The sequence below is a fragment of the Thamnophis sirtalis genome, unplaced genomic scaffold (assembly GCF_051295495.1).
Source record: "Thamnophis sirtalis isolate CommonGarterSnake01/CBP01778 unplaced genomic scaffold, rThaSir2_p1.2 scaffold_2, whole genome shotgun sequence".
Taxonomy (NCBI): Eukaryota; Metazoa; Chordata; class Lepidosauria; order Squamata; family Natricidae; genus Thamnophis; species Thamnophis sirtalis.
Window position 1 is genome coordinate 145,401,976 of NW_028261382.1, and position 14,572 is coordinate 145,416,547.

At 38.7% G+C, this 14,572-nt stretch overlaps 1 protein-coding gene across 1 annotated transcript in view; it reads right to left on the reverse strand.

The window, feature by feature from the left end:
• Nucleotides 1-14,118, reverse strand: part of DSG2 (desmoglein 2) — a 36,618-nt gene extending 22,500 nt beyond the window's left edge. The window contains exons 1-7 of the mRNA XM_087707131.1: nucleotides 13,997-14,118; nucleotides 6,271-6,306; nucleotides 5,286-5,414; nucleotides 3,653-3,814; nucleotides 3,315-3,459; nucleotides 2,364-2,530; nucleotides 74-208 (exon numbers count right to left, since the gene is read on the reverse strand). Of these exons, the coding sequence (XP_087563257.1) occupies nucleotides 74-208; nucleotides 2,364-2,530; nucleotides 3,315-3,459; nucleotides 3,653-3,814; nucleotides 5,286-5,414; nucleotides 6,271-6,306; nucleotides 13,997-14,029 (807 nt within the window). The 5' untranslated portion in view covers nucleotides 14,030-14,118. The remainder of the gene's footprint in view (nucleotides 1-73; nucleotides 209-2,363; nucleotides 2,531-3,314; nucleotides 3,460-3,652; nucleotides 3,815-5,285; nucleotides 5,415-6,270; nucleotides 6,307-13,996) is intronic.
• Between the last annotated feature and the right edge of the window lie 454 nt (nucleotides 14,119-14,572).

Genomic DNA, 14,572 nt, shown 5'->3' on the forward strand with positions numbered 1-14,572 from the left:
TTATAATGATACATCTTTCTGATCATAATTGAAGAAACCCGCACAAATAATAGCAAGCACACTTTTTACTCACCACAGTCTTGTTGAGTTTAGGGATGTTGTCATTAACATCCAGAATCTTGATCTGTACAGTAGTCACTTGACGATTCCCATATTCTTTTAAATCACAGTCTTTTGCTTCCACAACCAAGGAATAACCACTATGTAGCTGCAGAATAGTCAAATAGCATGAAAGTTGGGATATAGAAAAACAACAAAAGGTTGAATGCTATCCCCTATAGCTGCAAAAAGAATTGTACCCCCAACCTGGGGAACCTTAAAGAGTGAGTAGGACCCAATATCATCCCAGAGATTGCTGAATTACAACTACCAGTATCTGTAACTTCTGGCCACATTTGGAGGCCACACTTTTCTTACGCATTGTTTTTGAAGCTTATGGTGGGAAGTGCAGAAACTTAACACCTCCTACTTTCTGCCAGAACACACAGAGAAAATCATGGTGCCTGAGAGTGGAGGTAATTGGAGTATTCTGAACCGCAGTAGCGAAAAGCAGAAGACTAGAAAGCAGAAGGTCAGAGAAACAAAGATGCAAAAGTGTAAGCCATTGATACATTGTGGGTTTCAAGATAAGATAAGGACATTGTCTTTTTCTAACCATCCGAAATAAAAAAAAGGCTCTCAACCATATTGAGACTTTGCAGGAGAGTGACAATACAAGTCTATCATAAAAGACTGCATCTCCACTATGTATAAATATTTCATAAACATTCAGTATGCTCCTAAGAGCCTAGATCCAGCCAAAATGAAATGAGGTTTTGAAAAAATATACCAATATTAGATTATGCATGTTTGTGTATGCATACATACACACACACACACACACACACACACACACACACACACACACACACGTTTTCGTAGATTTTCACGGGTGTAGGTATGCTGGTCTTATTGAATTCGGGTCTTTTCCCGTGTAAGATTGAGATTGTCTTGGCAACGTTTCGGCGAGGTCTCACTTGCCATCTTCAGGCTGGTGTTTTCGGCTTCGTGTTTGTGTGAGTAAAGCGTGGTCAGAGCTGCCATCTTTCTATAAATCTTGGTGGGTGGGTGTGGACTGCTGGCTTTGTTTCAGTAAGTGGATTGATTGGCTGTGTGGTTGTATCATGATTGGTAGATTGGTGCTGATTGGTGCTGGCTGTGTGTCCATTGTTGTTTTGCGTTGTAACAGCCTGGGTGGTGGGTGGGGCTCGTTTGTTGACTAGGGCTGGTTTCCAGATGTCTGGTAGGCGGGAGGTATCATCACATTTATTCGTGTTGTGGGAGTGTTTCTCTATTTCGATAGCTTCCATAATTATTCTCTTGTTGAAGTGTTCAGTTTTGGAGATTAATTTGGTTCCTTCAAAATTAATTTCATGTCCTGTAGCTTTAAGGTGCTGGAAAAGGGAGGAAGTTTTTTTCTTTTTTTCTTACTGCGCTCTTGTGTTCTGCGATGCATGCATTTATTCTCCTATTAGTCTGCCCTATGTATGTACGAAATACCATGCAAAATCTGCCCTGCAACATACATAGGACAGAAAAAACTTCCTCCATTTTCCAGCACCTTAAAGCTACAGGACATGATACAAGCACACAGCCAATCAATCCACTTACTGAACCAAAGCCAGCACTCCACACACCCCCACCAAGTTTTAAGAAAGATGGCAGCTCCAACCACACTTTACTCACACAAACACAAAGCCGAAAACAAGCAAGGCAGTTATTGAGTTATGACTCAACAAATGATCTTTGTTTGCCACAATTGTTAAGCAAATCACTGCAATTGTTAAGTGAATCGTGCAGTCGTTAAGCGAATCTGGCTTCCCCCATTGACTTTGCTTGTTAGAGGTTGGCTGGGAAGTTTCAAATGGTAATCACATGATCCCAGAACAGTGCAACTGTCACAATCACTTTTTAAAGCACTGTTGTAACTTGGAGTGGTCACTAAACAAATGGTTATAAGTCAAGGACTACCAGTACTAATATGATGTATTGGCTTATTAACAGTTTCTATATCTTTAGATTATTTATTTTTAAACTGAAGGTAAGATAGTGAGTGACATTTAGCTTACTGGGAATGACCAAGAAGGCAATTGCAATTTCTCCTTTTACATGCAGCATTCCCAACTTCCTGAAAAACTGTTCCTTGGAACTGGAAGATAATCCGGGCCAGGAAGAGAAGAAGGGGATTAATGGAGAATGGTTGCTCCTCTCGTTTCATAAAGAAATGTTCATGAAATCTTAGCATCTTCCATCCTTTTACTAACTCAATAAGAAACTAGATAAATAAGAAACCCTTGAAAGAATATGATGAGAGAAGGAAGTACCTCTCTGTCAAGCTGGAATGTTGCTGTCTTAACTTCACCTGTTTCTTGCTTAATGACAAATGCATTAGGGTCATTAGGTTCTTGGGAAACAATCCTAAAAGCAATTTTGGAGTTGAGTGTATTGGGCTCATCTGCATCAGTTGCATTTACCTTCAGCACAAGAGTACCTAAGAAGAGTAAGCATTTTACAAGGGCATATCAAACAGCAACAACCAAGAATGCACATTTTCTTCCTGACCACTCACTAACTATCCTGCTTTTAAAAAATGGTCATAAGCATAACTTCGAATAGTGACGGAATGAACTATTGTAAGTTGAGGACTACCAGTGTTGATGTGATGCATATCACTGCAAGTTCCTAAATGAAAAGCAGATTATATAAACCCAAACAAATATTCAGTGGCAGAATAGGCACACGAAATACATGGAAAGGGAAGGTATGTTTATACCATCCCAATAATAGAGGTGGTGATCACCATAAAAAATTATCCTAAGCAGAAATTTACATCAAACTGTTATGATTCTACCCAAATTCACTGCAATATTTTGCCTTTTTAATTACTACATAGTAAGGAGAACAAAGTTATGGGGTAAAGTACATGTTGTCTCTAATCCAGACTATTTTGAAATTATCATAAAATTAAAACCAAGATATTTTTTGGCTCCTAGACCTTATATTTTGGCTGTCAATAAAACATGGATTCACAAGTATTTAATTAGATTTTCTAATATCCCACCCCAACAATACTATAAAGTAAAAGTCTATGATATTTCTACTCTATTGTAATATTTTAATCAATAGAATATTTAATCAATAAAATACTACACAAATATTTGTGACAAGGGCCCAGAGGCAACAGGGGGGAAGGAATGGATTCAAAATAATTGTATAGGGAAAAGAATATGAATGCTAAATCTGAATGAAAACATACATAACTGTCTAGAACGTACCCACTTCACACAATTCTTCAACAGAACCACTAAAACCTGTTTGTGAAAACACTGGGCTATTGTCATTTATATCCCGAACTTTAATCCGCAAATCCAGTGGCCTTTCCAGATTTTCACCTCTTTGATTCATGGCATAGCCTTTCAGCTGAAAGAATATTAACGAGAAGTCCACATGATTAATTTCATTCAATTCATTCAATTAATAGAAGAATATAAATAATTATCCTGAATGATGCTGTTTACTCTTTTCCGCTGGCTCATTAAGAAAAATAAATTTCTATAAACATAAAAATCAAGAGCCGATAACGGATATGAATCTATCACTTTCATCTGCTTACATGAAACATTGGTGTTTGTTCCCGATCGACTATTCCTGTTATGTTCAATTCTCCAGTTTTCCCATTAATCACGAATAAATGATATGGTGGTTCTGTGACTCCTTGGCCAGAAATGGTGTAAGTAATAATTTCTCCTGGTTCAACATCTTTGTCAGACCGAATCTATATGGAATAGGAGAGAAGAAACAATATTTATTGTCTCTGAAACTGAAAACAAATGTGTTTTAATCTTTAAAAAAAATAATTATCAAGAAAACTAAAATGACATAAATCTTTAAGTAAAGATGTGCAAAACTTTTTATTCTGGGAATGTAACATTCCGAGAAAAACTTTGTTTTTCCTCTGGACCATCCCAATCTATTCACTTCAAGGTTGGTCCAGCAATTACCTGAATGTAAATCTTCTGGAAGAAGTGCTTTGCATTGCTCTGGATGTGGAGTACTTAATTACCAAATCAATAAATTATACAAATATAAAAAATGACTTAATTCCATACCCAAGCTAAGTGTTTGTATGAACCAGCCTTTATAAACTTAAAGTATACAATACTTTGATAGGCAGAAATTTAAAACTATATGCAATAGATCTAACCAGGAAACAAAAGTCACAGCTTATTCTCCAATAGATGGATCATTACATGTAGAAAATATATAATGGCTGCCCACAAAACTAAATGGAGAACACAAAGAATCTCATGGAGCCTCCTTTGTGCATGTGCAAAACAGAGAGTCTCAAATGAAATAGTATAAATTTGCCTATGTACTGATGTTCTCTTGTGATCTACTATTCAGGATCTAGCTAATAATGAAATGAAATAAATAATCTAGCTAAATAATTACATTTCTGATTCTCATAGAGCCTTGATGGTGAACCTATGGCACTGGTGGCATGCAGAGCCCTCACTGCAAGCATGCGAGCTGTCGCCCCTGCTTGGCTCCACTGCGCATGCGAGCTGTCGCCCTTGCTTGGTTCCACTGCGCATGCACCTCCTACCGGCCAGCTGATTTTCAGATCTCTGACATGCATGCACAGGGCGCATGTGGGAGATGTGTGTGCATTCTCAGGGGGCAGGGCAGTCACGTGAGCATGTGTAGAAGGCAGGGGGGAGCACAAGTGGGGCACAGGGGGTATGGCATGGTCCTCCTGCAGCCTGTTTTTGCTCCCAGGAGGCTGCAGGGATGCCTACTAGGTCCAAAATGGTGTGTGTGTGTGTGTGTCATGCACTCATGTGCAAGGAAGTGATGTGCAAGGGGGTGTGTCGCACACACATTGCATTATGGGTGCGGGGCATGCACGCTTTCGGCAAGTGACAACAAAAAGGTTAGCCATCACTGTCATAGAGGTAGGCAAAAATATTTTTAGTTAAGCTCGATTTTGTCAAAATTTTTGAAAATGGCAAATACATTGAATCTCTTTAATAAGATTACTGTATTATAATTTAGTTATACTAAATAATAATTATTGCCATTTTGATTTTTTCCAGTAATGAACCAGAATTGTACAACCGATATTATATGGCCGTTTTACTCAATCTGACAGTTTCTATGCTTGACAGGATTGCAACTCCAGTCCAAGTTGAGGAAAGCTATTAAGGACAAAACAAAAGACATATTTGTTTTCAAGCCTGACTTACCTTAGCAATTGGGTTCTTCTGGGAATTGTCACGCTCTTCCCAGATCTCGGAAGGTGGGACAATCCATTCTCGCTTTTGCCTGATTAGGCTCTTCTGATGGAATACTTGCTCTTGCCTTCCGCCAAGAATCTGTGAGGAAATTCAGTTTTATTTGCAACACTTTCTTATTGCCATACTGGCAAACCAAAATCGGGAAGCCGACCCTTTTAAATGCATTCTTATTTTTCATATAAATATCCTAGTGCAGGGGTGTCCAAACTTGGGAACTTTAAGACTTGTGGACTTCAACTCCCAGAATTCCCCAGCCAGCCACCCCTCTCCTAGTGGGATTCGTAACAGAAAATACAATGGCAAGTTTCAACATAAGCAACAGCACAATATTTGCATAATAAGGACTATCATTATTTCTAATACAAAATGTATGCTCTGAAAAACCATAAGCACTTATAGGAAGGAAAAAATTCTTGTTGATCCTATGGCACTGTCCCTATTTCATCTAGGAAATTGTAAAAAAAATTGTTTTAATCTATGATTTCTGCAACATTTTACTATTTGCTGAAAAAGGTACTTTTTCAAGAAGCAACTGGACTTTTTGATTTTTCTTTTAAGATGTTTGGATTCTTATCCAAGAAGTTTCGTCAGCTCTGACTGGATGATGTGGAATAGAAGGAATTATACTCCTTGCACACAGCTGGTCATTTGTCATGAGTATAAACCCTTCCATTCCACACCATCCAGTCAGAGCCGAAGAAGCTTCTTGGATAAGAAGAGAAATGCCTTCAAAGAAAAAATAGAAAGTCCTAGTTGCTTCTTCAAAAAGCACATTTCCTGGATGACTGAGAATCTCCATACACATTCTATATGTCATATATACACTTGACAAATGTTGGAAATAAATTACTTAGGAACATTTTGCTTAAACCTTTAAAAACCTTCTTAGTAATATACATAAACAGAAAATCCCTTAAAATTGATAGTCTCTTACCTCCCAATGAAGTCCGTTTCCAAAGATTATATAACTCTGCAATAAACAGATACAAAATTAAAAATATATCTAGCCTCCCAATATAAAGCACTAAAAAAATTAAAACACAGCAGTATTTTGGCATCAGTGAAATTTGGTTAAAATAGTGCACGTTACTCCACCCAGACAACATTAAGCATACTTAATTATTTTTAAAATAATGAAATGGATGCATGTATAAAACCAAATCAGCGTTAGGTTTTCACATTTAATATGGTCAGAAAATGGAGTAAACGCTGGAATTTCATAGATGTGAATACAAACGAAACATGAAAACAATTAAATCGGCATTAATGTGTCAATGTTGTTGGGTTTGCCTTTTAGGTAAGTGCTAATAGAATAGAAAAGCAAATACAAATTTTCAAAGATGATCCGGGCATGTAGTAGCCCAGTGATGGTGAACCTTTTTGGCACCAAGTGCCCAAACCGGAATGTGCATGATGATTTCATGTGTGCACCTGCTGCTTGTGCAAATGGAGTTTCATGCCCTCTCTTCTGCTTGTGCAACCTAGTTCCCAATGAACCGGTAGGTGGCCAAAGATCGGAGGTTGGGGACCGCTGACTTAAATTGTTACTGGCTTTTAGAAGACGGACCCCCACCCCACTTAACAGGAATATAAGGATTGTTGCAGGAGAGCGGGGGGAAGGTAAATTTCCTCATATGTACTGTCCAAATGTATTCATATTTTGCATGACCTCAGTTGGTATTACTTGTTTAGAAAGATATAGGGGTTAATATAGCTTCAGTAATGCCAATCAAGAGCAACGACTTCAGGCCCTTTGAAACAACCAGCAAGCTGGGGGCCATTTTGAACTTGGGGGGGGGGGGAGACTTCATTCCAGGGTACAGCTACGTGATAGAGAAGGTTTACTTCTGGGGTCATTCTGATAGATGGCACTGCTTACATGAAAGAACCCAGAGCACAACTTGCCAAATAAATTGGCTAGATAAATACTGCAGGAAAGATGCTCCCAAAAATGAACACATTATTTAGGCTTTCCAATCAAATAAGAAACAACAATGTATATATGTTCATTCTCCTAATACTCCAGGTCCTTCTACTTAAGAGTTTGATGTGCATCCAGCTAAGCATTCACCCAGTATGTGCCTTATAGAATCAATAGAGCTGAAATATCTTTCTCTGTGTTGCAAATATAGTTCCAATCCCCTATGAAAATAGCATCCTCCTATGTGCAGATGTGATGCTCCCACTTAAGGAAAAGTAGAAATAGGTATGCACTTTCCCCTTGTTAATACATCCTAGTTATATTCAATTCTGAAGCTTAAGTGTGTATTTGCAATGAATCATGTAGCCATCCATCTCTGAACCCAATGAACTCCCTATAGTTGATGTTGCAACTAAAATTCCTTTGGGCATGCAGACTATTACATTGGGACTGACCACCCAATATTTCTAGAAGGCACCAGGCTGGAAAACAGTGATATCATTACTTCTGCAATGCATGGAAGTCATAGATCTTACTGAACACAGTCAACTGACTCATCACAAATACCTCTTAAACTAACTTTCTTCAGTGTGGTGTTCTTCAAATACAGTGTGTGGAAAACTTAGTTTTCATTGGTTAGAAGCCATCAGGTTGAGAATGTTTGTCTAAAATGTAGAGCTGAAAAACTTCAGGTTGCCAAAGAATAGTGGGAAAGATTCAGGTTTCTGTATCTGCTATTAGCTAGTGGTCATTCAGAGTTCTGCCAAAAATTGCTTTAAGTGGCTTACAAATAAAAAAAAAAGTTTATGGAGGTACAATTAAAAAACAACATGAGATGACTACAAAAAAATCAATAAATTCCACAGATGAACAAATATAAGGTGCTCCACAACCAAATACCGTATGCTTTATAGCATGATTGTGAAAATGATTAAAAATATAACAGAAATATTCATAATTTCTTTGCAGCTTGGAGAGAATTCTAATACTTCACCAAGACAATAACATGTACTACCATAATTAAACATAATGAAAACAATCACGTATGAAAGACAGCCACCTTCAAAGGAAAGGTAATTAGAACGCCAAATTGCATTGGTACATCCATGTACCAATCCATTCATTGGCTAGATGTTGTTTTCAAAAACAAACTTGATACAATGAATGATTAAAATTAATTTCCTGAAATATTTAGCCTATTCTGAAAACGATCGCATCTACTTATAGATACAAACCATTTTCTTTTCACAAACGATTTATTTACATGTGTCCAAAACACACTTACATAGAGAAAACAATGATCCAGAAATCCAGGCCAATGATCCATAAGCCTATGCATGGTCACGCTGTGACAAGGTCCTTGAATTCAATGCATATTGAAGTATTATGCATATGGACAGATCTATTTAGCCCAATTTCCTTTATGTAAGGTAGGATACATGAAGGTTCCACCACAAAACCGCGGACGACAAAATCGCGGTCGACGAAAGCGCGCATTTGACGTCATCACAGCGCGACGAAAACATCGCGCTGTGATGGAAAAATGTAAAAATAAAGCGAAAACCTTACCCTAACCCCCCCAAACCTAACCCTAAACCTAAGCCTATATCTAACCCTAAACCTAACCCTTAACCTAACGCTAAACCTAACGCTAACCTTTAACGTAAAATTTAACGTAACCCTAACGCTCTAAACCTAACCCTAACCCTTAACTTAACCCTAACCCTAACCCTAAACCTTACCTTTATGTGAATCGGCTTGCTTTAATTTTATTGTTATTTCAATTTTTAATTTTTTTCGTCGCGCTGTGATGACGTCAAATGCGCGCTTTCGTCGATCGCGCTTTTGTGGACCGCGGTTTTGACGGGTCACATACATGAAGTCCTTGTTATCCGCAGTGACTTCACTTTGAAGCAAGGAAGCACACTGCAGTGTGCAATCATTTTTTTCTGCAGTCATCTTGTTCATGTCTCTACATGTATTTGCATAAAGAGTGTCTTTCCCTCTCTTCCAGGGTGGGCATTTCCAAGAACAGCTTCCAATGGAGAGTGAAAGCTGTTCGGTGCAGATATTCTATATTATCCTCTGTGACAAAAAGCAGGCAAAATAAAAATACTCTGGTAGGCTTCTGAGACTGGTAGAACTTGTTTGACCATAGTTCCTAAGTGACCCAGCAGTTCAGGAAATTAATTCACATTTGCAGGTGTTTTCATTTAAGTCTAAATACATGGTGGCACTTCTTTACAATGGGCAGTCATTACCACTAAAAGATTCAAAATATCTCCAAGCATTCCGAGAGACAGGAATACCTTTGTAATTCTAGATAATTACTCCTATAGCTCTGAATTTGAAAAATGGCTTAAATTGCATTTCTCCATATGCTTGTTTTGGAAATAAGTCCTATTTAAGTCAGAGAGAATAAGTATGTAGATCAGTGTGTAAACTGCCTATGGCAACTATATATATTATTTAATAGCAGTGAACAGATGGAAAGAATGGGAAGCAGAATACAAAACAAAACAAGTCAGAGGAGGGGAACTGAGACTAAAAAGAAATCATATATTTGCACCCTCAGTTTAAAATTCCCCACTCGTCACACCATTTGGTTTTCCTATTTCAGTTGGTTCTGAAGAAAAAGTTTGCAATATGAGGAAAAAACAAGCCTTGTTTATTTATATGCAGTGATAACCTTTAGTGTGGAAAAATCTGGGGCTCAAGCATGAGAGGAGGAAGTATAATTAGATTAAGGCGGAGTTTCATTCCTTCAGGAGTATTATGGAAAAGTATTCTTTATCCAAAACAAAATTAATCATCCTTGGATCTAACAAGGCTGGCAAAGACAATATAATGAAATTAACAACCCTTTGAACTCAGGGAAGAAAAATCTGGACTTCTGTTTTTTGTTTTCCAATTTCTAACATTAACAGATGTGAGAAGCCTCCAGTGATAAAGCTCCCACAACTTCTGAAGGCAAAAATGAAGTTAAAACATTTCAAATTCCCAACCAAGAGTTCCTTTAGTATACTAGGTGTTGAAAAGTAGCAACCAGTAAGACCCCCAAAACCTGAGATATTCTAGAAACAAAAGATATTGATCAGCAAACAATGTGTAAAGAATTGGTGAATCTAAAAGAAGTTTTCTACTAGCTTCTTTATCTATTCAGGAATTAGGAAAATGCTTGATAAAGAGGTAATACATCTTAAAGGCAACTGAATTTTGTACTGGGGAAACAATGGGCTTAACCCTTATGCCATTTTTCTATTAAAATCCTACCCATTCTCTCTCTCTCTCTCTCTCTCTCACACGCGCACGCGCGCACACACATACTTTTAGCTCTATCTTTTTCCCCCAACAAGATTAAATGCTGCTTATAAGGAGGGACTTTCAATAACAAAAAGTTATAACTGAGTAATATATAGTTCAACTTTTAGGTAAAAATCATCTACAGTTGATATTAATTTTGCTCATAAAAACATGCAAGGAGGACAAGAACTAGCAAAATGGTTCTATCTTTCTAGCTATTTCAATGGCTCTTGCATGTTCAAAATGAAGCTAGAAGCCTCTTCTGAATGTAGAAGGCTCCCTGTGTAATGCTGAATCTGGATTTCAACATTTTGCAAAATACCTTCACAACTGGTTCCCCATTTCAGATATTACTCTAAATTAAAACAAACAAGGAAACCAATATGGGATGATCACTCTATCTCTTCACTTCTTAATGCTGAAGTTAGACTGAAAATATCTGAATAGGACTCAAGTCAGTTGCATTTCAGGACTTTCGAAGACCTTCCAAAACTTAGCATCCATCTGGTCTAATAACTATTTTATAAAGGTGGCTACTCAGATGCTTTGCGTTAGTCCACTAATGCTTTTGTTGCCCCTCAAATAACCTTGAGAAACATTGCTCCTTAATGCATTTTATTTAGCTGCCATGACGAATATCCCTGATAGAGCTGATTCTCCATTAATTCAACTGATTCACTTTAAATTCCTTTTAAGGGAAAAGTTGACACCATACCCCATAGTAGCACATTCCAAAATGTCTATGTTGTGTAAAGAAGCATTCCTTTCTGTCTCTCCTGAATTTACTACCAGTCAGTTTCATGGAAAGAGTGAAAATTCTAGTACCGTGAGAAGGAGCTGTAGTAATGATAAGAAGCCATCTTTCTTCATATTGTATATGGCTTTTATATATTCCTCCCAGAGTTATTGAGAGTTGGGTGGCATGCAACTTAAATAAATTATTAGCTTCCTTGATCTGTTCCATTCACTGTATTGGATTATAATATATCCCATTATTTTTGGTATAGCTCTGCTAGCATACTAAAAATATTTTAGACTGTCTTGGAGGATTCAAAATTAGGCAGACTACTGTGAGGTACTACTCAGATCTTTTTCTTAATAAAGTGAGTTTCCTCATAAAGGAGTTATTCTTTTTCTAAATCTTTTGTTGTTCCTTTTGTTTTGAGATTCTCTGAAAACAATTCTCTTAATTTTATTTGTAACTTGCATTAAATTTGCTTGTTTTGTTCACAGACAATGCAATTCCATATATTTATTCAAGTTATACGGCTGCCCAATTCATCATTGTGACTTTGGGCATCTTACAACAGTTAAAAACACAACAATGAAAAAAAAACCCACCATAACTACGAGTCAAGGTATATGCAAGTAGACACAATCAAATCTCAGTAGGCAATCCTCATAGATTGGATGCTCTCAGTGAGCTAACTGAAAATCTACTCAACTCCGTTCAGAGTCTGAAACAATAAGACATTTTCCTTTGGTCAAATTTTGGTCTTTCTATTTAAATATAAAGTGTTAGCTTTTAACTCAGCAACTTTTACATTTTGGAAATTAAACTTCTGCAATAGAATTTAACATAGAATTATTCTTTTTTCATTGCTGTGAGTTTCATAAAAAATTTTAATTGCAGATCTTCATGATGGCATAAAAATATGAGAAGGAAATGAAAATGACTGATGATAAAATTTCTCTAATAAGCCCACAATAGCTTTCGTTGATCAGCTTTTTTTTAAAGAAAAAAAGGTAATTATTAGCTAGAAGAGAAGGACAGGCAGTGTCACAGAGAAAAAAGGAGGGGGGAACAAAAATTGGTGACTTGCCACAAATTTTTCTCTTTCTTAACTTTTAATGTCATGGACACTTTAAAAAAATTTAGTTACCAAGGTTGAGAAACACTGATCTTTCTGGGACAGATATGCTGGGCATGAAGGCCAAAATCTGAATGGCACTCAGGGGGGGGGAAGGTTGATCAAAACAATGCTGAAGGAAGGATACTATTTCTTTGAAAATGCCTGCTGTTTGAAAGATTGGGAAAATTCTACTTGTCAATATAAATGAAGCATTATGTCTCTTTCCCTGGGGATGGAGATGTTACCACAATGGAAAATAACAGGTAATGAACCTGTCTGCACCTTATTATCACGGAAAGTTTTGTCACCAATTATCTTTACAACTGTCTGGTAATTCTACAAAAATTCTATTGGCTGCCATCCCACACAGAAGTTTCTTAATCGCAATAGCAGCCCTGCCAAACCAGGGTGGATAGAAACCTTCAAAAACTGCCAAGAGGAATCAAAAACAGCTGTCCCCTATAAAGAAGAAGGCTAGAGTTAATTCTGCTTTCAATATGTGTGTGTGTATATCCTTCCTATCAGGATGATCTCACCTTATTTATAAATACAATTTCATGCCAATTGTCACATTCTATCTATCACCCTTTCCACTATTACTTTGACATATTTTGCATGGTTTTATCACAAGTCAGCCTAGGATTACTGGGGTGTATTTGAAATATTACTCCAACAACCATACCACAAAAGATTCTGGGAATTCTCTTCCCCAGTCATCTAGAGGGCACCAGATCCCAGTGCAGCCTGACAGTCTTGGTAGAAGGGGGAGTTCTAGCAGCCGATTCAAGGGCTGGAAGTCTGGTGGCCAATCTCTCTTGTCATCCCCAGAGCAAGGAACAACCATTCTCTGGAGCAGTGTTTCTCAATCTCAGAATCTTTAAATTGGGTGGACTTCAACTCCCAGAATTCCCCAACCAATGTGGTAGCTGGGGAATTCTGGGATTAAAATCCACATATCTTAAAAGTTGTTGAGATTGAGAAACAGATCTCCAGAACTTCCTGAATTATACCTGCCTTCTTATTAGAATCCAAATTGATCTTCTAAAGCAAAACTATTAAAATGTAAGCAGAACTTGAACCTATGAGCACAACTTTCCAGATTTCCCCCTGCAAACCAAACCACTTAAAAAGCCAGTCCAGATTGAAGTTAGCTGCTTCCAAGAAAGCGCATTATATATATATGTATAAAATGGCAGCCTCAACAAGTTTCTCGCAATACCAAACACCTCCAGACCTTCGCGCGAGTTTCTTTCCCCCGAAAGGCACTTTTAAAAAATCCTCTTTGCACACTGCGATAAGCGAGATTAGCATCGCGAGTGAACCTCCTGAGGTTCAGGCGTTGGGTTCGCAGGGCGTGGCGCGGCTGCTCGGCTGAAAGAGGAGCGGCTGTTCGGACCGGCGCCCCCATTCAGCCTACGATTCGCCCGCAGCGGAGAGCGCACTGGTTCCTGCGGTTCCTTTTCCAAACTCAGGGTCTTCCTATCGCCCCTTTTCTTTCCTCGGCGGGCATCTGAGGCATCTCCCCTTCCCAAGAGCCGGAGCGAGTTGACCGTCGGGAGCAACAGGTGGGCTTCCAAACTCACCGAGAGTATCCACAGGCCGAGGTATCCAGCCATGGTGCAGCCCCTGCGTCCTGAACTTTCGCGTCCTGAACTCCGGGTCGACTGCAGCAACCCTTTCCGCTCACCTCTCCGGAAGGGAAATAAGGGACTCCGCTTGGAGCGCCTGGACTCTGGGTGGCGGCTTAACCCAACCCCTTTCCTGCTGGCGGGGAATAATGAAAACAGGGCTGGTTACCAGCGGCAGGTGGGGCGGGGGAGAAGGAAGAGGAACAGCCGCGGGGCGGAGAATACCGGTCTGGAAGGGCACACCAGGTGGATGCAGGAGTCCCGCCCGCCCTTTGAGTCAGGTTTCTGCGGAACTGAGAAGGGCGGGCGAGGGAGGGTGGGGATTGACTTTTGTCTTTTAGGATGAAAGGGAAAAGAAAGAAAGCGGCCCTTTTTCTGGATATAAAGTGCGAGGCTTCAATGCAACCTGAGTTCCTTTTGCTCCAGCACGGCCTGTTGCTGCTTGGCGGTAGCCAACTCTTCCTCGATTGTTGGGGGCAAGATGCTCACTCTGTAAACTGCTTAGAGAGGACTGTAAAGAAGTCCAAATGC